Raw genomic sequence first — 26,696 nt, forward strand, 5'->3', positions numbered from 1 at the left:
CTGCTGCCATTCCTGAGCAAGCTCTGCACTGGTGGTCCCCCGATCCCACAGCTGAATAAACTGTAGGAGACAGTCCTGGCGCTTGCTGGACTTTCTTGGGCGCCTGAAGCCTTCACAAATGCAGTGGAAATGTTTTTTATGGGATTAAGTTATTTTCATGGCAAAGAGGGACTTTGCAATTAGTTGCAATTCATCTAATCACTCTTCATAACATTCTGGAGTACATGCAAATCGCCATCATAGCAGACTTTGTGAAAATTTATATTTTTGTCATTCTCATATTTTTTGGCCACAGTTGTACTTAGAATAACAAATGGAACATCTTCACCAGGAGTTCTGTTTTGTGGAGTGTTTTTAGGCCATTCAACCTTAGTATTTCCTGAAAGCTGAAAAGCAGCTGCACTAAGAAAAATCCTTGGAGTCTCAATGGAGGTATCTCTTACATGTTATGGGAAAGGGAAACAGACATAGAGCTGATTTTCTACACTTGCTGATAAGCTCTCAAATGAACCTATCTTTTGATAGAACCTCTAATTTGAAAAAATGCAACCAGTTCGTTTGATAATTCAATTATTTTGGGAGATATACAATAGACACTGAGAGGGTTTACTTTATACGAGAGTACACTATTGCCTCGTTTCCACTGAGCGGATCGGTTCGGGTCAGTTCGGTACGGTACGCTAATTTGAGTGTTTCCATTATGAAAGTGACCCATACAACCGAACAAAACCGCACCATTCCTGGTCCTGCTTCAGATGTAGGGCCATAGGAAATGGTACGGTACGGTTAGGGCGAAGCTACTGGCGTCACACCATACATTCCACTGATTGGCGGACAGGAAAACTTCAATGCTCACATCGAATGAAAGAGCAAAACAAACACCTCATTTGGTGTAAACCCCGGATGGTCCCTGGTGGCCCGACTTGCAGTGGAAACGCTCACCTGAATAGACCAGATCATTCTAACCCTTCCAAACTGTACCGACCCGAACCGTTCCGCTCAGTGGAAACGAGGCATACGGTAGTCAAGGTCCAGACCTTGAACTGAACATCTAACACTTATAAAATCGCCAAGGAAGTCAGATGCTATAATACGGCACTAACAGAGGAAGAGGCGCCTCTAAGTGTAGGCTGTAAACATTTTAATGCACAATAGAAACAATATCAACTCCATCTTCATAGCAAGAACTGTGCCGCACTACTCGCAGCACGCACGCTCGGAAACACGTCGCATCCAGTGACGTCATCCAGCCACAGCGCCACACCTTCTGCCTTCCAAGCCTCGCTCTAAATTTCCACCCATCGCCCAGTCGGCCCTACAGTGACCAGTGGGGAGCAGTTTGCCGTTACAGCGGATGGCTACACGCCGACCGGAGTAAAATCCTTACTATCCTTCCACCCGAAGTGCTCTTAAATACCTACTCCATGTAAGTTGATATGGTTTCTATTGTGCATAAAAATGTTTACAGTCTACACTTAGAGGCGCTTCTTCCTTTGTTTGTCTTTCACAGCCTACTGGAACCTTGGCTTGTTCCCATTGATGGCAGCCCTAAGTCTTTGGACTTTTTATCTTCATCATATCACCATATAATATTTCCACCTTATATGGACTTTTTATATGGACTTTCATATGGACCTATTTGGAGCCTGCAGCCTATGCGCCTGTTAACCCTTCTTTTTTATAATACGACACTAGATGCTGAAATAGTCAGGTTTTCTTAAGAATTAGGCAAGAAGGGTGTAGAGAGGAAATTATATCAGCAAAAAAGTTAGAAGCTGACAGATATTTGAAAGAACAGTGTGGATCAGCCTAGAGGAACACAGGCATGACACACAGTACGGAAAGATTGTCTATCATTATATTTTTATACTGTGGGAGGAAACCAGATCACCCATAGGAAACTAGCATGAGCACAGGAAGAATAACCATACAGATAATGCCCTCAAAGTCATCAAACCTCTCCAAGACAGAAATGATGACCACAGAATAAAAATTCTTTTTTTCAATATTTTTGGCTGCTACTGAATAGCAATGTTAATCAACAATTTAAAGCATTCTATAAGTCATAAATACTGTCTAGGAAAAAATACCACCATGGTAAGGCTAGCAAATCCAAAAACGTTTAGATGAGGTGGGATTAAACCTTCTTGCCAATCATTTTGTGATATGTAGCCTGAAGAGCTAATCCTTCCTTCGAATGATTCTAAAGATGTCATGGAGTGGGGACAGATCTGTGTGAATCATTTTTTTTTTTTTTTATCCGGTTTACAAAAGGAATGGGGAATTTCAAAAGTGCACAGGTAAAGTGGTTGTAAACTTCAGATATAAAATATATAACCAAGCAAATCCCTCTTTGGTGTGTACTTGTCTCAATTAAGGTGTTACTAAACCCACACCAGTAAAATCAGTTTGTAAAGCATGCTTGTTATACTCACTGTGCAACCTAAAGGATTAATCCTCTGCATTGTGTAAAAAGGCTGTTTGATACTGTATACACAGATCCTCCTATTCTTCCACTGACTTCAAAACATGTCCGGATAAGACAGTTAGTGGAGTCAGGCTGCAAATGCTCAGTTTGGTGCATATTGCTAGAGAGTTTTTTTTTTCTTGGGAGAGTGCATGCGATCAGCACAGGGCCAATCAGCACTGTCCAGACAGAGCGTCAGGGGTCCTGCATCCTGATAGGACAGCCAGTGCAGTATAAAAACTCCTCCTACAAGCTTTAACCAGGCACTGATAGAGGACACAAGACTGCTATATAATACTGATGAGAAAAGGTATTTATCAGTTTATATTTACTAAAACTATTGCATTTCCATGTTCTGTGTACTGTGGGAGACCAGATATACTGAATGCAGGGTCCTGGGTTTAGTAACACTTTAGGCCACCGTTCATACTGAATGCGACTTTGAAAACGTGCTACATCACTTGAAGTAGTACGATTTCAAAGCCGCCAGTCAGTGGGTTTTCAGGTACAACTTGCTTGACATCTGTTTGATTTCATGCACAGATGTCTATGCAACTCACACCTAAAATCGAAAACAATAGAGCAGAAACCTTTTTTCAAGTTGGTGCCGCACTGTAAAGTCATTTTACAGTGCGGCACCTTCCCCCACAGCGCTTCCGGCTTCCTTCCTCTCCTCTCCTGCTGGCAGATGCTATGGACACACAGGGAGATGTTTCTGGATGGAAAGCCGAGGAATGAATTGGTAAATATGTAATTTACTGGCCCCTTCCTTTTCTGAATGAACACAGTGAGCAATCTACCAATTACTCCTGTGTTCATTCATCACTGAAGCATAGTAAACTGTGTTTACTATGCTTCAGTTTGTGAACAAGCAGGAAGCCTCAGAGCACTTCCTATTCATTCTGATGAATCTATACCCTTCGTCACTTTCGGCCGGGGGGGGGGGTAAATCTGTCAGGTAGGTTGTATGGGGCCCCATAATTTTTAACAGCAGCCCTGATTAAAATGTATTTAGTTTTAGTTAGGTATAACTATGTGTTCAAGTCATGTTGAAGGTGTAGTGTGTAGTAGAATTGTATTGTGATCATGTCCAGTGATCCTGTCATGTTGGAGGCATAGTATGTTCAGGACTATATTATGATTGTGTCCAGTGGTCAGATTATGTTGGAGGTATAGTGTGTGTTAGAATCATTTTATAATCATGTCCAGTGGTCAGGTCATGTTGGAGGTGTAGCGTGTATTAAAATTGTATTGTGATGGTGTTCAGTGATCAGAGCATGTTGGAGATATAGTAAATATTAGAATTGTATTCTGATAATGTCCAGTGGTCCAGTCATGCTGAAGGTATAGCATGTATTAGAATTGTAATATGATCTTGTCCAGTAATTAGGCTATACTGGAAGAGTAGTATGTATTACAAATGTATTATGATTTTGTCCAGTGGTCAGGTTGAATTGGAGGTGTACTAAGTAGTAGATCTGTGTTGTATAGAGACTTGTGCCTGCCACCACACATGAAGAAAAAAAATCCATCCTTATCAAAGTATCTCTGGTATCCCAACTGTTTCTGATAGACAACCTGGCCTTCGACATAAGCCAGCCATATTTAATGTATTAGAGCAGGGGTCTCCAAACTTTCTAAATTGTCCTTCAGACTTTAGTGGGACCGAACTGTGGCCAGGAGGAGTGACAATTTTCCTGGCATCAGTGGGAGTAAACATCACCACATTTAGTATTAGAGGAATGAATAGTGCCCCATCGCTGGTATCATTGGTAGGAATAGTGCCCCATTGTTGTGTCAGTGGGAGAAATGGTACCCCATTGTTGATGCTAGTTGGCAGAATAGTGTCTCGTATCAGTGGGGGGAATAGTGCCCCAAGGGCCGGATAAAGGCAAGCAAAGGGCCACATCTGGCCCCTCGGCCTCAGTTTGGAGACCACTGTATTAGAGGATTCTTTCCTTAACGTGTGATGCAAAAGTCTCTATATCTGCAGTGGAGGTTGGAGACAGACAAACTATTGCAGTTTTTAACCGCCCTTTGCATATTGATATGAAAATGAATGAACTAATAATCTGAATAATTTAGGAATGTGAAGCTCTTTTATACTGATGTAGCACCCTCCTAGGTTGGTGCTGGGAAAAGTATATGGGTGACCCTGCCTGCTTATTAGGGGGGTCTTGATTGTTCAGCTAGGCTGTCATGTGTTTCCCGGTGTGACTGTTGAGTTGGGGAGTCTCCCCACTGTATCCAATGAGGGCTCTTGTTGGACAGTGGAGGAAACCGTACCAATAGCACACCAGGGCTCATATCAGTCCCAGTGCGCGGTACTGGCCACAGTGCATCCTGGGATGAGATATAAGTCTGAGGGGAGCACATGACAGAGCGTCTTTGGCGGGAAGCAGTGTCCCAGGAGGAGAGTGACGGCTGTCTCTCCTCCTGTCAGCGTCAGGAAAGGTGTCCTTGGCGGCCCGGCCTAGAGGACGGAAGGTTGAGCTGAGCTGCAGAGAGGGATCCAGAGTGCTGTGGACCGAGTGGAGCTGCTGGGGCAGAAGTTTCCAGGAAAGCAGTGTCGTGAGTACTGTAAACTGCCCAAGGGTCTGCCTAGGATAGGTGACCACTCCAGAAGGTCAGAGGGATCCAGGAGCAAACTAACCAGTAGAGAAGGCTTAGAAACAGGGTGCCAGAGTCTAAGCCCTGAAGAACAGAGTGTGTAAAGAGGGCGCCGATGCGGGCCCTGAAGTGTTAAGCGTTGCAGCAGATGTACCAGTAGGTACCTCAAAAGAAAGTGTCAAGGAAGCTTTAACATGGACTTTGTGCCACAAGAAAGTGTCAGAAGTCAGTTCAGTGCTAACAGACAGCAAGTCAGCGTTAACCAGCACCAACCGGCGTTGACCGGCATTCAGCCAGCATCAAGTCAGCGTCATCAGGCATTTTTCCAGTTGTCCCACTAATATTGTGCATAGTTGAGCCAGAGGAGTATCCCACTCATCATTTCTCCCATCCAAGTACTCAATAAAGCTAAAAACCCAAAGATACTGGACTGATTCTTGTCTCAGTGCTCACACTTGGAGAACATGCCTAAATTTGCTGTTGTTGCTAGCGGTAACCCTGGCGGACCCACATCCAGCAAAACGGCTGGGAATCCTGCTACATTTGGGGGCTCATCCGAGATTTCGCCATGGGTTACTGGGCCGGTTGCCCTTGGCAACGGCCGAAGAAAATGTCTAAAATCTAAATTTTTGTGTCCGGAACTTTTGTTCAAAACTCAAGCCAAGTGTGAGGTCAGCTCTGCAGGAGGCAGGGAGAGTGGGGTGAAGATTGAAGTGCACATGGAAGGTTTCCTATGGCAACGCAAGTGTTCCAGTCAGTTCTGTAAAAAAAATGGGAACCTTCCATCTTAATTATGACATGTACTCTGCTATCAGGCATTGGAAAGCAGGGAAGAAGTTTGTGTCAGTGAACAAGAGCTGCAGCTGCTTAACAGAGAAAGGTCCAGGGAGGGACGAAGAAAATGGCGGCCAGGGCCACGAGGAGCCAGGGGCCAGGTGTGTGTACAAGCTATATGGACTGATGTTGACCGTGCTTATGACAGCGGAACATTTATTGTGTACAGTGAGTGCATGGATACTGTGAAGATTGTAGTTGGCCATGTCGTGAGGAGCAGTGGGACTATCTTCAGAGACAGTATGGAGGGCCTTGCTTGCACATGTGTTGGGGAGAGGACCATTGACCGGGCTTATGACAGCGGAATAATTCTCTTGCCTGGCAAAGAGGGACAGCTGGCTCCGGGAGAGGGAGGTGCAGTTGTGGCCCTGTTGCAAGTAAGAAGAGTGGATGCACATCTGGTGAGGGACGTGGTCCGCTTTACAGTAACTTCTCTGTGGGCTAGAGAGAGAGAGAGCATGGCATGGGAAGAGTTACTTTACCACGTGGGAAAGCGCGATCCACACAGCAGGAGGAGACACCGCCAAACAAGGATAAAGGGTGGAAACATGCGTCCAGCCAATCAGGAGTGACTAGGGGAGTCCATTTAATACCCCCCATTCAGGTGTGGCTGAGAGGAAGACACGTGCGAGTGGAAGCAACATGGAGCTTGCTGGAGAGCAGAAGTGTGCGACCATGATCGCTTCACCTACTAGCGGAGAACCTGCTAGGCAGTCACCGTAGCAGACCGGACAGTCCAGCCAAACCTTTGTGTGAGACATAGGCATTCGGATGGTGCCAGAAGGAGGACTCGCGCTGTGCACAGGAGGAGGCCTAGAATACCTTGGAACGGTATGTCCTCAATGCACCAATATTACTATGAAAGTGCAAGCGTGGAGTCAATGCTGGCAATGTGGCTATCTGTTGTTTGGGGCAGAGAAGAGTGAGGGATGGCCCAAGAGGATATGTGTGTCTTGGGAGTCAGAATTCACTCAAGGTTCCTCCGCAGAGGCGGGAGGGGCATGGTTCGTGTGATGATAAAGTTGGAGGCCATGCAAGCTGACAGTGGACCAGCATTATCAGTAAGAGGGACTCGGTCACTGGGATCTCTGGGAAGAAGGTCCAGCAGGCTGGGAAGTGGCCAGAGGATGCACTAATACCTACCGCAGCAATGGCAAGGTCTGCCCCTATTCCTATTCAGCTGCTAACATGGCCTGCGGCCACCAAGGCCTCACCTACAAGCACTAGTGGTGAGGAGGAGGCTGGGATTGTTAATGTGGGCTCTCCCACATTCCAGTATAAGTATGGATCTATAGAGGAGGGAATCGATGATTGGGGATCCGCTGATGAAACGGAATGGGATTGGGGTTCTGAGGCTGGGAGCAGCTCACCAGGCCCTGAAGTCGTCACCGTTTCTGATAAAGAAACTAAGGAAGCCATAGAAAGAGGAGAGTTGGCTCAGAAACTGGGGTTCTGTGAAGCTTATACCAAGAGAATCCCAGATCTGACTCCACCTGCAAATTACGCCCGGGCTCTGGACCAAAATGAAGCTTATGACTCTCTAATTATGAGGGAAGAGACCCCATTTTCCTTGCCAGGAAGGGGTAATAGGAAACCCTCCCCCACTTGTCTAGGATGCAGAGATGGATGCAGCGCAAGGTGGCGATGGAGTACGGATATGATTATCCATATGCTCCTAGGGAGGTCATGCTGCTAATTCAAAAACAAAGGGACTTCTGGTGTGACGAGACAATTTGGGACTTCCTCTTCGTCCCCAAACCTTTCAGAGACTCACCCAGGGCAGACCTGAAAGAAACATTTAATGCAGTGAAAACGCAGTGGTACTATGGACGGTCCATTTATATTGATAGGGTGGAAGTCCAGCGTCCAGACGGGTCGGGCCAGGCCTGGTCCAGCCGAGTGCAGGATGATCAAAGAACGCTTGTTAGGGTCCCCCACCCTGAATATTACATCTAAAGTATATTTCCTTGTTGCAAAACTGTTAACTTAACCACTTGCCGACTGCCTAACGCCGATCTACGTCGGCAGTCAGCCCCTCACAGGCAAAGTGACGTAGGGCTACGTCACTAGCTTGTGAGGGTCTAGGGAGCGAGCGCGCGCCCCCGGAGGCGCGCTCCCGCGTGGTCACGGACCCCCCCGCGCGTGTGACCAGCGGACCCGATGTCCGCCGGTCACTCGGCGATCGGCGGGGGAGAGGGAGAATGTCAGGCAGCTTGTGTAAACAAGCTGCCTGTCATTCTCCTCGCTGTAAAGACACTGATAAAACGGATCTAGTATGTAGATCCGTTGATCAGTGTCCTTACAGCTCAACCCACAGCCAATCACAGTAGAAAGCACGCCCCTAGGGATACACACAGCCCCTCCCTTCCAAATAAAGTTAACCCCTTCACAACCAGTGTATTTTTACAGTAACAGTGCATATGTATAGCACTGATTACTGTAGAAATGTCACTGGTAACCCCAAAAGTGTCACAAATGTCAGTCAAGGGTCCGATCTGTCCGCCCCAATGTCGCAGTACCGCAAAAAAAATCGCAGATCGCCGCCATTACGCGTTAAAAAAAAAAAACAACAAAAATGACAAAAATCTTTCCCTTTGTTAGTAAACGCGATAACTTTTGCGCAAACCAATCAAAATACGCTTTTTGCGATTTTTTTTTACCAAACATATGTAGCATAAAACAAACTGGCCGAAAATTTTAAAAAATTTTGATTTTTACTTTTTTTTTTGGGGGAATTTCATATAAAAAAATGTGAAAAATATTGTTATTTTTGCAAAATTGACGCTCTTTTTTTGTTTATAGCGCGTGATCAAAAAATCGCACAGGTGATCAAATACCACCAAAAGAAAGCTCTGTTTGTGGGAAAAAAAGGACGTCAAATTCGTTTAGGTACAGCGTCGCATGACCGCGCAATTGTCCGTTAAAGTCACGCAGTGCCGAATCGCAAAATACCCCCTGGTCAGGAAGGGGGTAAAATCTTCCGGGGCTTAAGTGGTTAAGGGTGGCTAGCCATCATACTGACCAAAAAAAATTAAATATATATAATGTTGAGTTAAACAAGTTCTCATTCCAAGTTGGAAGTGTTGTGTTATTTGCACACCCCTTGGGCCATCGGGCCAGAGTCCTAAGGAAGATACTCTTGACTATATAAGATCCCTTGGGCCATCGGGCCAGGATGTTTTTGGATTACAAATATTGTGCAAGAAACTGTGCAAATTTCAAGGCAAGAAAACAAAGGGTGGCCGTCACAGCCTTAGGCACACACCCAGGAAGTTTGGTGAAGGGTACTCTGGAAGACCCCTTACATTTCCCTGACTCAGCAGGACTGCAGGCCACTCAGGCTCCAGTGGTTTGCCCTGTTTCCTAAGGAGAAGCGTTCTGAGTGACAGCAGGAACATGAGGGATCCAGAGTGCTGTGGACCGAGTGGAGCTGCTGGGCCAGAAGTTTCCAGGAAAGCAGTGTCGTGAGTACTGTAAACTGCCCAGGGGTCTGCCTAGAATAGGGGACCACTCCAGAAGGTCAGAGGGATCCAGGAGCCAGCTAACCAGTAGAGAAGGCTTAGAAAGGGGGTGCCAGGGTCTAAGCCCTGAAGAACAGTGTGTAAAGAGGGCGCGGGCCCTGAAGTGTTAATCGTTGCAGCAGATGTACACGTAGATACCTCAAAGGAAAGTGTTAAGGAAGCTTTAACATGGACTTTGTGCCACAAGAAAGTGTCAGAAGTCAGTTCAGTGCTAACAGACAGCAAGTCAGCGTTAACCAGCGCCAACCGGCGTTGACCGGCAATCAGCCAGTGTCAAGTTAGCGTCAGCAGGCATTTTTCCAGTTGTCCCACTAATATTGTGCATAGTTGAGCCAGAGGAGTATCCCACTCATCCCTTCTCCCATCCAAGTTCTCAATAAACCTAAAAGCCCAAAGATTCTGGACTGATTCTTGTCTCAGTGCTCACACTTGGAGAACATGCTTAAATGTGCTGTTGTTGTTAGCGGTAACCCTGGTGGACCCACATCCAGCAAAACGGCTGGGAATCCTGCTACACTGGCTCCCACAGTCATGTTGTTCCTGTAGGGATGTTTTATGGCTCTATATTTCGATATTTGTAATGACTGGTTTATTTCTATATGTAGCACCCTCCTAGTTAGGTGTTAGGTTTAAAAGCATTATATGCTCCATCCGCTTATTAGGGGAGCCTGATCTATTAGATTGCCTGTTGCATGTTCCCAGGTGTGATTCACAGGGTTTGAGGGAGTGTCCCCACTGTATCCAATAGGGGAGTCTGTTGGACAGTGGAGGAAACCCAGCCAGTGACACATTGGCTTTTGTGAGAGTCCCAGTGGGAGGGTACTCTTGCAGTGCATTCTGGAATTGCTCATAAAAGCTGAGGGGACATGTGACAGGGCATATTTGGCAGGAAGCAGAGCCCCAGGAGGAGGCTGGCGGCTGTCTCTCCTCCTGCTGTGTGAGGAAAGTGGTCATAGGCAGTCAGCCTTGTGAACCAAGTGTGGAGCTGAGCTACAAAGGATCCTGTAAAGCTGACAGTGGAGTTGCTGGCAGAGTCTTCTGGGAAAAACAGTGTCCGTGAGTACCAGGGGACTTGCCAAAGGGTCTGCCCAGGAAGGGGGACCACTCCAGTGAAGTCAGAGGATAAAGGGTCAGCTCACACAGTGTGTCAGAGTAAAGGGGGTGCCGTGTAAAACCCTGAAGAGTAGGGAAAAATGGGGTGCCAAGCAGGGTCCTGAAGAATGATTCACACTATAGTTCGCTTTGTTTCTACTTCACTATATTGGCAAAGTGAAGCAGCGGCCTTGCCGCATTTAGCTATAACCAGAAGTCCCAGAAATTGTGCATAGTTTATTCAGTTGGAGTATCCCACTCATCCCTTCTCCTATCCCAGTTCTCAAATAAAAAAACAAAAACCAAAACCCCTGGACTGTTTTCTGACTGAGCCAAGCACTTAGAATACATTGTCAATTGTTGCTATGGGTAACCCAGGGGAATCCGCAATCAGCAGCTCCCATGGGAGTAGTGCTACATATACAATATGTGAACTGCATAACAATGTCCATAGACATGGGGATGTTCTATATACAGTATGTACATTTTATTATGGACCAAATAATAAAATGTTCTATTTTTGTTTTAATATTTGCATAAAATCTTTGGCTCCACAGTAACCCCTCCCCCAACCCCCTGATTTGTACACATTAGTTCCTAATAAATTTGTATGGGGATGGTGGAAAAATACTGGTATCCATTTTTGAATATTTCACTCCATTAACATTATATATATCAAATAATATTCCATGAACATGGCTGGGTATTCAAATTGAAAACAGGTTCACCTAATTTACTATTTATTATTCATGTTTCAAAGGGAATAGACGTTTATCCTTTAGTAAATCAAACCCATTTAGTTCTATATCTGTAGATAATATAATAGATATACTGTATAGCTAAGGGATGGTGGAGGTAATGTTCAATGACTGTTAATTGTAATAAAATGTTTATTATTTACTATAGTACTCAGCGGCTATGGCAGTGGCAGCTGAAACACAGCCATTGCCACATGCATACCGTGCGTCATATGTCATGTGATTTCTGGTGATTTTTATCCAGTATAGGGAACACATAAGCACAGCTCTGCCTTGGAGGGTCTTCTTTTCACTCAGCATGTACAAGATCAGTAAAGTTTACAGAGACATACAAGAGTAAAATAGAGCCAAAAGGGAGGCCCTGGGACCAAATCTATACCAGGGCCTATTATCTTTAGCTATGTCAGTGGTAGTACATTCATGTTATATAACTGAATTATAATTTTGGTGAGGTCATATAGGAGAGTGTAATGTACTCTGTGTGTGTACAAATACAGTGATACACTTGTATTATGATCATGTTTAGGTTACAGGCAGTCCCCAGGTTACGAACAAGATAGGTTCTGTAGGTTTGTTCTTAAAGTGGAGGTCCACCCAAAGGAGGAGGCTCCGCTTGTTTTGCCTCCTCCCCCCCTCCGCTGCCACATCTGGCGCCTTTCTAGTTTTGGCAGGTACCCTATCCTACTTCCAGCTGACTTTGCTGCAGCGAACTCAGGCGGAAGTTCAGCCCGCCTCCTCCTTCCCCCGCCACCGTGCCATTCACAAAGCATAGCGAGCTTTGCGTATGAGCAATAGGAAACCGGCTGTGAAGCTGCAAGGTCTCACTGCGGGTTTCCCTTAGCCGAGATAGTGGCAGCAGAATCTTATAGCCGATTTTAAAATCGGCTCGGGTGAAGATACTGCTGGATGCGTGGACAGGTAAGTGTCCTAATATTAAAAGTCAGCAACTACAGTATTTGTGAAGATACTGCTGGATTCCTGGACAGGTAAGTGTCCTAATATTAAAAGTCAGCAGCTACAGTATTTGTGAAGATACTGCTGGATCCGTGGACAAGTAAGTGTCCTAATATTAACCTTCCTAGCGGTATTCCCGAGCGTGGCTCGGGGTTACATTTCAGAGCCAAAAGCGGTAACCCCGAGCCACACTCGGGGTACTGCCAGAAGCATCGCTGGATCCTGTAAAAGAGGTTACTTACCTTGTCACCGGGATCCAGCGATGTGTCTCGGCGGTGTCACGCGGCGGATCTTCCTCCCGATCGTCTCCGTGCCCCGGCTTCCGTCTCCTGCGACGTGATGTTCGCAGCGGGGTGGAACAGGCGGCAAATTCAAATAGTAAAACACACCAAACACACTGATACCATTCAAAATAAAAAAAAAAAAAAAAAAAATCACATTAGTTTGCCCCCCAGTGCCCTTTCCTGCAGTTTTACTGTACTTTTTATGTAAATATATATATATATATATATATATATATATATATATACAGTATATATATACGTAATTCTTGTGAATGAGCAGCCCAAACCAACTGTATACATTATATATATATATATATATATATATATATATATATATATATATATATATAATATATGTATACATACATATATATATATATATATATATATATATATATATATATATATATATATATATATATATAATATATATAATAAATGTATACAGTTGGTTTGGGCTGCTCATTCACAAGAATTACATGCAAAATAATGGTACCGCTTTCAGCACCTAAAATCCAAAAGAATCATACTGCCAGGGAGGTTAAAAGTCAGCAACCACAGTATTTGTAGCTGCATACTTTTATTTATTTTTTTCTGAAGGAGCCTGGAGCTCCGCTTTAGGTTGAATTTGTATGTAAGTTGGAACAGGTAAATATTTGTAAGTGTAAAAATTACAGGAGTGAATTGTTATAATAAATCTCACCAGATCCAGAAGTTTTGAGCGCTTCTGGCCATACAGTGATGTGGGATTCCATTACTGTAGCCGGCAAGGTGGCTGCCCAGAGGTTTCTAGGACCAGGGTGGAGCACAAGCTGCTTGAAGTGACGTCATGCTGCCTCCGTTCATAAGTACGAGTCATTCGTAACTCAAATTATTGTATGCTGAATGTATAGTAATGAATGTACAGTGTTCTATATCTATATTTAGTGTAATAAAACAATATTATGATCATGGTAGGGTCATTCTGCCGGTGCAGTGTTTTATATCAGTATAAGGTGCCATAGAATTGTATTATGATCATCATCATATCATGTTGGTGAACACCATGTCTTCTGTATGTATAAGCAGAACTCTATTTAATCGTGTCTGGTGAATGGGACATGCAGAGAAGTTACGTGTTCCAATTCTGTATTATAGCACACTGTTTGTGTTTAAACAGTATAATTTAAAATTGGTTCTGTATGCAACTTAACCAAAACAAAAGTGCTTTTTGAAATTTGTAGTGAAATGTTGGCAAGTATATACACCGTAGGCCACATACTCTGTGTGATCGCTGTGTTCTCAGCCTGCATTGCTCAGGAGATTTATGGCCATCTAGCCAGAGCATGTCTTAAAATATTTATAATATCTCGATACTTGGTAGACACATAAAGGGATTTGAGGCTAAAAGATTATCCAAAGGCGATTTGCCAGGAGAATGTGAACACTAATAAACAGATCAAATGTGCTAGGGCTAGAGAAGCATAGAAAAAAGTGAATTCAAATAATTTGGGAATAAAGCAACTCAGTGAAAAAAAAGTAAGGCCCGGAGACGTGACAGAGCCAGTCAACCCACAAGTTTTTGCATATTTGAATACCCTATGTTTCATTTGTTTTGACACTTTACATACTTTTAATTTGAAGGGATAACTCCAGCCGAAGCATTTATGCATTGTCTGTGATGACATTAAACGGATCAGGCGGTGTCTGAATTTTTTCATTTTTCTGTTTAAAGTGTATGTATAGCTAAATCTTTATTTTTCCATTTGGATAGATAGAGCAAGGAAGGGTTAAACTACTGAATGTAATATATAGATATTTACTAGTTTATTACATGTGGGGACACATTTGAGTGTTGGTGGCTTCCTTGGTTACATTTTATTAGTATATTATTATTGGTTAGCAGACAGGTAGCTTGATTCTTTTTAAGGAAGGGTTAAAACCTCCAAGTTTATTTTTTAAAGCCTCTACCCCTTTAGAGAAATTTCCCTTCACTTCCTGTCCTGGAGAGGCAACAGCAAGTGAGAGGAAATGTAAGTGAAGAGAGAGGAATTCTGTTCTTAGACAGTTGTCAGCAAAACAAATGTCCCTATTGGAATTGTTAGCTTCTTCTGTTCAGGTGACAACTTTATCATTTGGTTGTACCATCACTTTTTCTCTCTCTGACAATGGTCACTAGGACAAATAAAGAGGATGAATCTACCCAGCGGGGACATAGACAGCAATAAAAACTTCTCAAGTCTATCCAAAATGCAAAAATGTATCTTTTGCCTGTAAATACACTTTAAATAATTTTTCATCTGGTGAAAATTCACTATATGGCCCCAAGTTTGTGGACACCTGACCGTCATACCTACTCTAGGGGTAATCTTCTGGGAACAGTTTAGGAAGGCCCTTTTCTGTTCCAGAATGTCTGTGGCCTTGCGCACAGATCCAGCTCCAAAAAGGCATGGTATTATGAACTCTGTGTGGATTAACCTCGATGTCTTGCATTGAACCCCGACCCCAACCCTTATGAACACCATTAGGGTAAATTAGAATGCTGATTGCAAGCCAGGTCTTCTTGGCCATTATCAGTACCTGACATCAAATGCTTTTCTGGCCAAATGGAAATTAATTCTCGCTCACCTAGCCTCAGAAGATAAGGAGGTTGTTAAAGCCACAAATGGAAAGGGGGGGCTTTTCATATTGGTGTCCATCGCTTAAATTGGGATCTCCAACAAACTCGTATACATAGGTGTGGTGAACAGATATCCACAAACTTTTGACCATATACTATACATTTATTGCCACCTAAGGCAGAATATTTTAGCTTCCAGTCAGTAAAATATAAAGAAAGTCTTATTACTTACTCTAGGCAGGGGTTTGCGATGACCTCTGGTGGAGACATATACATGTAGGGAGACATGGGCTTATCAACAAAAGCCCCAAAGCCAATGCGGAGATTACTGGTTACTCTCTGCATCCTGTCAGCCAGTTGAGTTCCTAAGGTCCGGATGGTTTCCAAATCATCCTTCATAGAGTAAGATAGATCCATAAGGTAATAGATGTCCACTGGATAGTCTTCCACCTGCCGTACTTGTATTGTGAAGATCCTGGAATCATCTGGGAGATAAGTTATAATGGACCTTTTAAAGAAGAACTTCAGAGCATAAAAATTGTTTCATGTGCTCCATGTTTACTGAAAAAAATGAAAACTATTTCTAAACTGATCTGTCTGCAATGACATGTAGTCCTTCTTTGCATCAAATACAATTCATAGTGACTTATTTTATTTATTATAGTGAAAGCCTATAAATGCAACTTTTTTAAGCTGTTTTATTTATTTTTAAAGCAACTCTTTGGCACTAACTCTACTGTCTTCAATCGCTTACGTTTTCGGAAAAATATTCAGCATTCAACACTCCTGGGAATGTCAAATGCCTCCTCCACTTTACTCAGTGATTCCTCCACAAGCCTCTACGTCATCACTGTGTTATGTAGAGATGTAGGGGCCAGCAGGTGGAACCACAATGCATGGCGGGTGATGCAGGCATTCAACACTACAATAAGTATTCAGAAACTTCTACTGCGGAGAAACATTATTAAGAGGGAGTGGTTCATGTTGACTGAAGTATTGTAAGTCTTTTGACTGCTCCTAGCGAATCCTTCTTCCAGATACAGTTCTCTTTTGCAAAATTTAGCCACCAATGTCCGAAGATGGGCATTGCGAAACTTAAATTCGTTTAAAATTGTGTTTTATCATAATGAATCCTCCGCGTTAAGATAAACCCACATCTACCCCCATCCCTAAACACTTAGAGCCTGAGTCACTGATCCAGTGCTTTCCTGGTTAGGCTCCAGCCCCACTCTCCTCTCTTCCTGGTCTCACAGGAGACTCTGAAAGCAGCTGGAACCACAGGCTCCTGCTGCTGTCAGTAATATTCCAGCGAGCAAGTGGACAGTGCTGGTGGGGGACTGAAAAAGCGAAGTTAAGGGACCGCTCTGTGCAATATTGTTACACAGAGCAGGGATGTATAACATCTTTTTTTATTTTAATAAAAATCTACCTTTAATATCACTTTATGAGGAAGAAATTATCACAATTTATGTATTTTGAGGTTTGGTGCTGCCCCTTCTATCCTGCTGTCCAAAGTCACTGGCCCACAAGTACTATTACAAATTAATACAGTATGAATTCTTTGCTATATAGTTTACTGTCAATGCTGTGCAAGGGTAGAACTCCTTTCTGTGCAGACATACTGTACTTCATAAAGAACCCTGTTTTTCTCTTGTCAAAATATAGCGTGAAATGTCAAGATATAAATAATATGGTTCGGGGTTTTGGACAGAGCTTACAGACGAACCCCAAGCAAATACTGTATATCTATTTTAGAAAAAAATCTTCTGTTTACTTTTATATTCCTTCAAAATACATAATTTTTCAGTACAGCTGGCGTAATCATCTGAAATGTATACAAGTCTACAGATAAAATCAGGTTTGTAAGGCATTTCCTGTGCTTTGGACAGGTAAAACTTAATAAACACTGACTAGAGTTGCCTTTTATGTATTATTTTTATTTTTGTCTTTTTTCAGTGTTACCTGGTCTCAGGTGCAGTTCTATCTTCTGTGGTGTCATCTGGGTGATGTCCCCTTCTGAGCCCTTGTCACTCAGCGGTCTGTCGACCAAGGTCTTGATCTCACTAACAGGATACTCAATATTATTTCGATCACATTTATTATCTAGCAGTGCTGACACTACGTCACAGCGAGGAGCTCCTTTCCCAAAATCCTGAAGGGTGGCAGAAGATAGACACAAAACACACAAATTGAAAATTCAGGTATTAAACAGGAAGTTTTTTTTTTTTTTTAAAGGTAAGTTTATTAATGGTTTTTAATAGATACAGAGTAACCATGTATAACATAACCTATTGTCGTACATAAACACAGTACAGTAGTACATCAACTCATTCAGATTCAAGATAGGATTATACTTCGTTATGTTTTTGTTTTTTTTTTCAAAAAAGTGAACAAAACAAAGGACATATAGTGATCGACTGGTGATTCGTTCAACTCTTTATAACAAAGTATATCAATCAAATTCTTGCAGGCAAGGAAGACCTCTAAAAGGAGCATACTGTGTCAGAATAATAAACACAATCCATTAGAAAACTGGTTATCAACTAGAGTCTCTCAATCCGACCCAAGGTTTTATGAGAATATTGCTACTCAAGTGTTAAAATCACCGGAGACAGTATTTACCCAACCAAAGTTTGTCGAATTTCTTAGAGCAACCTCTAGCAAGGTACCATATATGCGGGCGTATAAGACGACTGGGCGTATAAGACGACCCCCTAATTTTCCAGTTAAAACATAGGTTTTGGGCTATACTCGCCGTATAAGTCTACCCCCCTACCCCATGATGGGGTCTTGTCTAGCAGCCGTTTACACCCACTAATCAGGCAGGAGTATAAAATGTGAACCTTAAGAGGACTCCAAGTTTAGGACTACCAAGCTGGCCCAAAACGAATGTTCCTAATCTGTCAGCCCGCTGGAAGTGCAGTAATACTGTATGTACCGTAGCTTCGGCTACATACAGTATACCGAGCTGAGCCAATCACGGCGAGCGATGTATTCTATTAATAAATACAAAGCAAGCTCGGATTAGCTGAGTCAGAGGTTGTAACATTATCAGCTCACCTCTCTGACTCCACCAATCTGAGCCAGCTTTGTATTCATTAATAGAATACATCACTCACTGTGATTGGCTCAGTGCAGTATACTGTTTGTAGCCGAAGCTACAGTACATACAGACAGTATTACTGCACATCCAGCGGGCTGACAGATTAGGAACGTTAGTTTTGGGCCAGTTTGGTAGTCCTAAACCTGGAGTTGTTTAAGGTTCACATTCTATACTGCGTATAAGACGACCCCCCCGACCTTTGGGGGATGTTTTTACGGTTAAAGAGTCGTCTTATATGCCAGCATATACGGTATGTCAATTTGTACATCGGTAAGGTGTTATTAATTCGATCAATCCAAGCACCCAAACTAGGAGGATCTGGTTTCTTCCACCGCAGTACTATAACTTTTTTAGCATATAAGAAAAGGATTCCTAACAGGAATTTTTGGGATTCCCTGAGTTCCTCGTCTCCTAGATTACCTAAGAAACATCTATCGGGAGTGCAAATGTTAGGAAGCACTAATTTCTCCTCAATAAATGCGCACACTTCCCTCCAAAAGTCATACACCTTAGGACAGTTCCAGACCATATGGAAGAAATCCCCAACAGCCACTTGACATCTCTGACAATCTGGGGACTGGACTTTTCCCATTTTATACAGTCTATGAGGTGTGTAGTAAATTCTGTATAGGTAGTTTAATTGTATCACTTTGTCTCCTGCTGCTATAACTTCAGAAAATTGGGACCCAACCACCTCCTCCCATGTCTCATCATCCATACTCTGCAGGTCAGACCTCCATTGAAGTTTAATTTTATCTAGTCGTGGGGATAAGTTGCCCATCAGGAGAAAATAATATTTAGAAATGAGTTGAGTGTGGTCTCCATCCATTAGCTCCTTTTCCAGTCATGAAGGGCATAAATGGATTGCTCGTAAGGCAAACTGCGCTGCCACCACATGTGTAAGCTGCCGGTAATGGAACCAATAAATGGACAGGACCCCAAGTTCAGCTCTAAGTGCCGGTTCACACTGCAGTGGCACGACTTCGGGGGCGACCTGTGAAGTCGCGTGCACCGCGACTTCGGCACGACTTGCACGGACTTCATAAAATGAATGTCTATGCAAGTCGCTCCAGGTCGCCCCAAAGTAGTACAGGACCCTTTTTCTAAGTCTGAGTGACTTGTGTCGCTCCTATTAGAACGGTTCCTGTACCAGTCAATGGACCGCGACAGTGCGTGACTTGTCAGGCTGACCAAGTCGCCTGACAAGTCGTACTAGTGTGAATGGACACAAAACGTAGAGAAAGTTTTGAACTCATGCTCGGAAAATAACTGATGTGCATATTTTAGGTCAAACTTCGTCCGACGTTGGGGTTCAGCCATCTTACATAGCTCCTTCAAATTCGGGTTATACCACAAGTGGCATTGGGAGAGTTATTTAGGGATGTTCCTTTCAGCTTTGTGTTACACATATGCATTATTTTGTATGAGAGTTTAAGGATTGCTGCCCCCCCAGATGGATATGGACCCTGCTGACATAACGAATTTAACAATGCTTTAAAAGATCCCATCACTGCCTCCTGGGCAGTAACCGCTGCATTCGGCAGGTCTGGGAGAAACCAAGCACGTACATGTGTTAATTGGGCTGAAAGGTAGTAGGATTGTAGGTCTAGCATTGCCAACCCCCCCCCCCCCCCTTGAATAGGCAACTTCAGGGTACCTAGGGAGATTCTGGCAGTACCCGATCCCCACATAAACGATGGGAAAAGGGCATCTATATTCGAGAAAAGTTTTTTGGGAGATATAACGGGGCCTGCCAGAATAGATAAAGAATGCAAGGTAGATATCCAGTATCTCACAAAAGTGAGTACACCCCTTACATTTTTGTAAATATTTTATTATATCTTTTCATGTGACAACACTGAAGAAATGAAACTTTGCTACAATGTAAAGTAGTGAGTGTACAGCTTGTATAACAGAGTAAATTTGCTGTCCACTCAAAATACCTCAACACACAGCCATTAATGTCCAAACTGCTGGCAACAAAATTGAGTACACCCCTAAGTGAAAATGTCCAAATTGGGCCCAATTAGCCATTTTCCCTCCCCAGTGTGATGTGACTCGTTAGTCTTACAAGGTTTCAGGTGTGAATGGGGAGCAGGTGTGTTAAATTTGGTGTTATCGCTCTCACTCTCTCATACTGGTCACTGGAAGTTTAACATGGCACCTCAGAACTCTGAGGATCTGAAAAAAAGAATTGTTGCTCTACATAAAGATGGCCTAGGCCAGGCATCACTAAATGGCTAAATGGCGACCCGCGGTCCGAGTCCAGCCCCCATCACTCTTTCTCCCGGACCGCAGCGGTCGCACCATTTAGGAGCCTGTTCTTTCAGCTGTCATGCTTTCTTTGCAGACTTGCAGAGCCGACAACAGGAGGCGGGACCATTCTGGAGGGAGGGCGGGAACTCCCCAAGGTGAACAAACCAGTGATTGGTTGCCAAGATGAAGGGCAGTCTAAGCAACCAATCACCATCTTGCAGCTTCCTTCCTCCATTCAGACCTGCTATGCCTCGAGTCCTCCTGTCTGTGTAAGGTAGGGGAGATGTAATGTAGGAAGGGGAAGAGACGCTGAGTACTGCAAAGAAGAGTACTCTAATGTTTGTGGGGGCTAAGTACTCTAATGTGTGTGTGGGGGGCTGAGTACTCTAATGTGTGTGTGGGGGGGGGGGCTGAGTACTCTAATGTGTGTGTGTGGGTTAAGACTGAGTACTGTAAAGAGGGGAAGTGAGTACTGTAATGGGGGGCCTGGGGACTGTAATGTGGGGGGGGGGCCTGGGGACTGTAATGTGGGGGAACTGAATACCATATTGGGGGGCTGAGGACAATAATGCAATAATGTGGGGGAGCTGAGTACTGTATTTGGTGGGCTAAGTACTGCGATGGGGGGGCTGAGGATAGTAATGTAGGGGAGTTGGGTACTGTAATAGGGGGCTGAGTACTGTAATGGAGGAGGCTGGGGACAGGAATGTGGGGGAGCTAAATGTTTTATTGGGGGGCTGAGGACAATAATGTGGGGGAGCTGGGGACTGTAATGGGGGGCTATGGACAATAATGTGTGGTAGCTGGGGACTGTAATGTGGGGCTGAAGACATAGTTACATAGTAGGTGAGGTTGAATAAAGACAATAGTCCATCCAGTTCAACCTGTGTAGGTGTGTGTGGCTGTAATCATCACACATAGCCCTGAATGTTCTGATCCTTGAGATGTCTTTTGAAAGCCACCATACTACCCGTAGAAACCACCTCTTGTGGTAGAGAATTCCACAATCTTGTAGCCCTAACAGTAAAGAACCCCCCACGTTGCCTGAGGTTAAAACGCTTCTCCTCTAATCGCATTGTATGCCCTCGAGTCCTCATGCAATCCCTTCGACTGAACAGCTTATTTTCTAAGCTGAGATCCCCATTGAGATATTTAAAAATTGCTATCATGTCCCCCCTCAGGCGTCTCTTCTCCAGGGAGAATAAATCAAGCGATTGCAGATGCTCTTCATAATTAAGTTCCTCCAATCCCCTAATTAGTTTAGTTGCCCTTCTCTGGACTCTCTCCAGCTCTAACACATCCCTCCTGAGGACCGGCGACCAGAACAGGACAGAATACTCCAGATGCGGTCGGACCAGAGTTTTATAAAGTGGAAGGATTATAGTCTTATCTCTGGAATACATACCTTTCTTTATGCATGCTAATATTCTGCCGGCTTTGGTAGCTGCCGCTTGACATTGCATGCTATTGCCTAGTCTATCATCAACCAAGACTCCCAGATCTTTCTCCATTTTTGATTCCCCCAAGGGTTCCCCTCCTAATGTGTATTGTGCTTTTATGTTTCCAGTCCCCAAGTGCAAAACCTTACACTTCTCCAAATTAAACCTCATTTGCCAAGTCGTTGCCCATTCCGTTATTTTGTCCAGGTCATCCTGTAGGATATCTGCTTCATGCTGTGCAGTTATTGCCCTGCCTAATTTTGTGTCATCTGCAAAAACTGATATCGAACTACTGATCCCGTCCTCAATGCTGTTTATGAATAAATTGAACAAGGTTGGTCCCAGGACCCCGCTTGCCTTGGGGCACCCCGCTTGCCACCTCAGACCAGTCTGAGTTTGCACTGTTTATTACCACCCTTTGGACACGCCCTTTTAGCCAGTTCCGTATCCAAGAGCAAACCCTGCTGTCGATACCTGCAGACCTTATTTTATAAATTAAGCACTTATGGGGAACTGTATCAAACGCCTTAGCGAAATCTAAGTACACCACATCCACTGGTCTGCCCCTATCTAGCTCACAGCTCACCTCCTCGTAGAATGTTAGGAGATTGGTTTGACAAGAACGCCCATTTGTAAACCCGTGCTGGTTACTGCTGATGATGTTGTTGTCTTTAGCAAACTCTACGATATAGTCCCTTATCATCCACTCCAGAAGTTTACATATTATTGATGTCAAACTGACAGTCCTATAATTTCCCGGTATATGCCTCTGACCCTTTTTGAATATCGGAATCACGTTTGCTTTCCTCCACTCCCCTGGTACATCTCCTGTCCTAATACTGTCAGCAAAGATCAGGAACAGTGGTCTAGATATAACCTTACTGAGTTCCTTGAGTACTCTTGGATGTACGCCATCAGGGCCTGGTGATTTGTTTGTGTTAAGTTTATCCAGCCTTTCGCTGATTTCACCTCCTGTAAGCCATAGTGGCAAGACAATGTGGGGGAGCTGGGGACTGTAATGAGGGGGCTAAGAAGGGTGTTGATGTTAAGGGGGTATGATAACACAAGGGTGGATCTTGATGTGAAGGAAAGGGAACTGTGATGTGCAGTGGACGCTGTGGAACTGATGTAAGGATGGGATTGTGATATGGGGCTCAGTTCAGATCTGTGCATGCGCATTTGCTTGCGCATGTCACAGGGAGGTCAGCCCATTCATTTTAATGGGCTGCACTACCCATGAGAAATGCAGGGAAACAAGTCCCTGGCCCTTTTTTTAAATTGCGCAGCACCAAGCTGTGCTGAAGTGTGGCCTGTTTCTCTGCGGGCCAGGAACATGTGCATTTTCACCTGCGTTCCACAGCTGCAGAAATGGGAAAACCTAGGAGAGGGTGCTGTAATGTAAAGGATCTGAATCAAATCACAAACATGTGATTCGGACCTCCACTGGAAGAAGATTTTACTAAGCGGACCTCCGTGAATTTTAATTCAGTACCCCTGGCCTAGGCTATAAGAAGATTGCCAATACTCTGAAACTGAGCTGCAGCACGGCGGCCAAGACCGTACAGCGGTTATATAGGACAGGTTCCACTCAGAACAGGCCGCGCCATGGTTGACCACAGAAGTTGTGTGCATGTGCTCAGCGTCAAATCCAGAGGCTGTCTTTGGGAAATAGACCTATGAGTGCTGCCACTTATATTACCCACAATTTGTGGGTAATACATATATGTAAATAAGTAATACGAGTATGTAAACAAAAAGGGGCAATGATCTGATTCCCCCCAAGCACGCCTCCATCCCAAAATATATAGAAACAACAAGAGATTGGCCCGCGGGACTTTGAATGAGGTGGGTGCTAGTGGCTGGAGATAGAATAAATGGCACAATAAATATGTAAAACAATGTATATTTTTATTGCATTGTATAAACAAGTAATACGAATAATAGTAACATGTACATAACATAGCATAGCTCAATGGCCGTAATGACAATGTATACAACATGAACCATATTGAAACGTATATAGGCAAATATCCTGGTGTCGCCACTGAGTTTCAAAGGTAACCTGAATATGATATTGAAGTTCCATGATACTAGAGTCTGATACATAATGACCTGACGCGTTTCGGGAGCTACATCTCCCTTCTTCAGAGATCAATGTATTTGAGTATGACTACAAAAGAACAAAATGACAAAAGAATTGAAGTAAACGTTGGAGAATATATAAAATATTCAAGTAAGAAAATTCACAACAGGGATAATAATGATTGGGAAAGAGTATGAAATACTCACAGGCTAATGAACCTTGTTGGAAAAATGGATTCCCGTGTGAAAACAGCAGACCGTGGTCTGACCCGGGAGCTGAAGGGTCCCTTGGGGAGCAGCCAGAGAAGGGGGTCCATGGCAGGTGGGTGGCTAAAGAATAGTGGAGAGATGAACCATCCAGATCTGTCGTATATATAAAAAATATAAATGTAGCATATTGCTATCAATGTTAGTGAAAGTTAGTGAATTGGATGGGAAATCCTGATATATAAAATAGAATAAGAAGAATGTCAACTAAGTGCAAGAAAGAAGAAGGTGTGGGGAGGGGAGAATACAGGGTGCATAAAAGAGAAGTGGGTGTGAAGAATTGAGAGAGGAATTGGCAGTGTGCCATGGCAGGTTGCCTGAAACTGTGAGGAATGAGTGAGAGGGGGTGCTGGCCCAAAAAAAAAAGAGAAATGCAAAGGAAAGAAGGAGTGGTAGGAGAAAGAAATATAGTGGCCGACCTACCATGTTTGCCCGACGCTGGTCGCAATCCTAGGACCCTAACGTCATGCAGCGGGTATGGCGGGTCAGGACAATACACATCCATGGCCTCGTGGAGGAAGAGAACGCTGAAGGCGGACCTTCCCCACCCGCAGATGTAGGGCACGTGGTGAGCGCGATGACGTCAGTGATGACACTGACGGATAGCGCTGAGGTGCGGCATGACGCCGATGTGAGGGTGGACCCGCTCGTCCCAATGAGGGGAGGAGCGGGGACAGCAAGGGAGGCGGAGCCTCCCTCTTTACACATCGCAGCTCCCGGAGTCAGGGCAGCCGCCGCCTAGTGGACACAGGAGCCCAATAGTAGAAAAAAGGGGAGATATAGCATCCAGTGTGAAAGAATCACACAGGGGGAATGCACAAGATAATGATATTAATTGCCTGAAGTAGTTCAAAAAAATGGATGAATAAATAAAAAGGGGAGAAACCGGGGAGAACACCAGGATAGGATATCCAGCCAGGGAAAAGAACCAGATCATTAGTGGGCACAGTGGGTGTCTTCCACCCTAATAACATATACAAAAAGGGGCAATGATCTGATTCCCCCCAAGCACGCCTCCATCCCAAAATATATAGAAACAACAAGAGATTGGCCCGCGGGACTTTGAATGAGGTGGGTGCTAGTGGCTGGAGATAGAATAAATGGCACAATAAATATGTAAAACAATGTATATTTTTATTGCATTGTATAAACAAGTAATACGAATAATAGTAACATGTACATAACATAGCATAGCTCAATGGCCGTAATGACAATGTATACAACATGAACCATATTGAAACGTATATAGGCAAATATCCTGGTGTCGCCACTGAGTTTCAAAGGTAACCTGAATATGATATTGAAGTTCCATGATACTAGAGTCTGATACATAATGACCTGACGCGTTTCGGGAGCTACATCTCCCTTCTTCAGAGATCAATGTATTTGAGTATGACTACAAAAGAACAAAATGACAAAAGAATTGAAGTAAACGTTGGAGAATATATAAAATATTCAAGTAAGAAAATTCACAACAGGGATAATAATGATTGGGAAAGAGTATGAAATACTCACAGGCTAATGAACCTTGTTGGAAAAATGGATTCCCGTGTGAAAACAGCAGACCGTGGTCTGACCCGGGAGCTGAAGGGTCCCTTGGGGAGCAGCCAGAGAAGGGGGTCCATGGCAGGTGGGTGGCTAAAGAATAGTGGAGAGATGAACCATCCAGATCTGTCGTATATATAAAAAAAATAAATGTAGCATATTGCTATCAATGTTAGTGAAAGTTAGTGAATTGGATGGGAAATCCTGATATATAAAATAGGATAAGAAGAATGTCAACTAAGTGCAAGAAAGAAGAAGGTGTGGGGAGGGGAGAATACAGGGTGCATAAAAGAGAAGTGGGTGTGAAGAATTGAGAGAGGAATTGGCAGTGTGCCATGGCAGGTTGCCTGAAACTGTGAGGAATGAGTGAGAGGGGGTGCTGGCCCAAAAAAAAAGAGAAATGCAAAGGAAAGAAGGAGTGGTAGGAAAAAGAAATATAGTGGCCGACCTACCATGTTTGCCCGACGCTGGTCGCAATCCTAGGACCCTAACGTCATGCAGCGGGTATGGCGGGTCAGGACAATACACATCCATGGCCTCGTGGAGGAAGAGACGCACCCTGTATTCTCCCCTCCCCACACCTTCTTCTTTCTTGCACTTAGTTGACATTCTTCTTATCCTATTTTATATATCAGGATTTCCCATCCAATTCACTAACTTTCACTAACATTGATAGCAATATGCTACATTTATATTTTTTATATATACGACAGATCTGGATGGTTCATCTCTCCACTATTCTTTAGCCACCCACCTGCCATGGACCCCCTTCTCTGGCTGCTCCCCAAGGGACCCTTCAGCTCCCGGGTCAGACCACGGTCTGCTGTTTTCACACGGGAATCCATTTTTCCAACAAGGTTCATTAGCCTGTGAGTATTTCATACT

General features: G+C 43.9%; 1 protein-coding gene across 1 annotated transcript in view; it reads right to left on the minus strand.

Annotated features, from left to right (window-relative positions):
* ITGB3 (integrin subunit beta 3) overlaps positions 1–26,696 on the minus strand; it is a 158,095-nt gene that overhangs the window by 85,415 nt on the left and 45,984 nt on the right. The window contains exons 3-4 of the mRNA XM_082272407.1: positions 17,082–17,271; positions 15,352–15,604 (exon numbers count right to left, since the gene is read on the minus strand). Of these exons, the coding sequence (XP_082128533.1) occupies positions 15,352–15,604; positions 17,082–17,271 (443 nt within the window). The remainder of the gene's footprint in view (positions 1–15,351; positions 15,605–17,081; positions 17,272–26,696) is intronic.

This window comes from Pelophylax lessonae (genome assembly GCF_965119305.1).
Source record: "Pelophylax lessonae genome assembly, chromosome: 11".
Taxonomy (NCBI): Eukaryota; Metazoa; Chordata; class Amphibia; order Anura; family Ranidae; genus Pelophylax; species Pelophylax lessonae.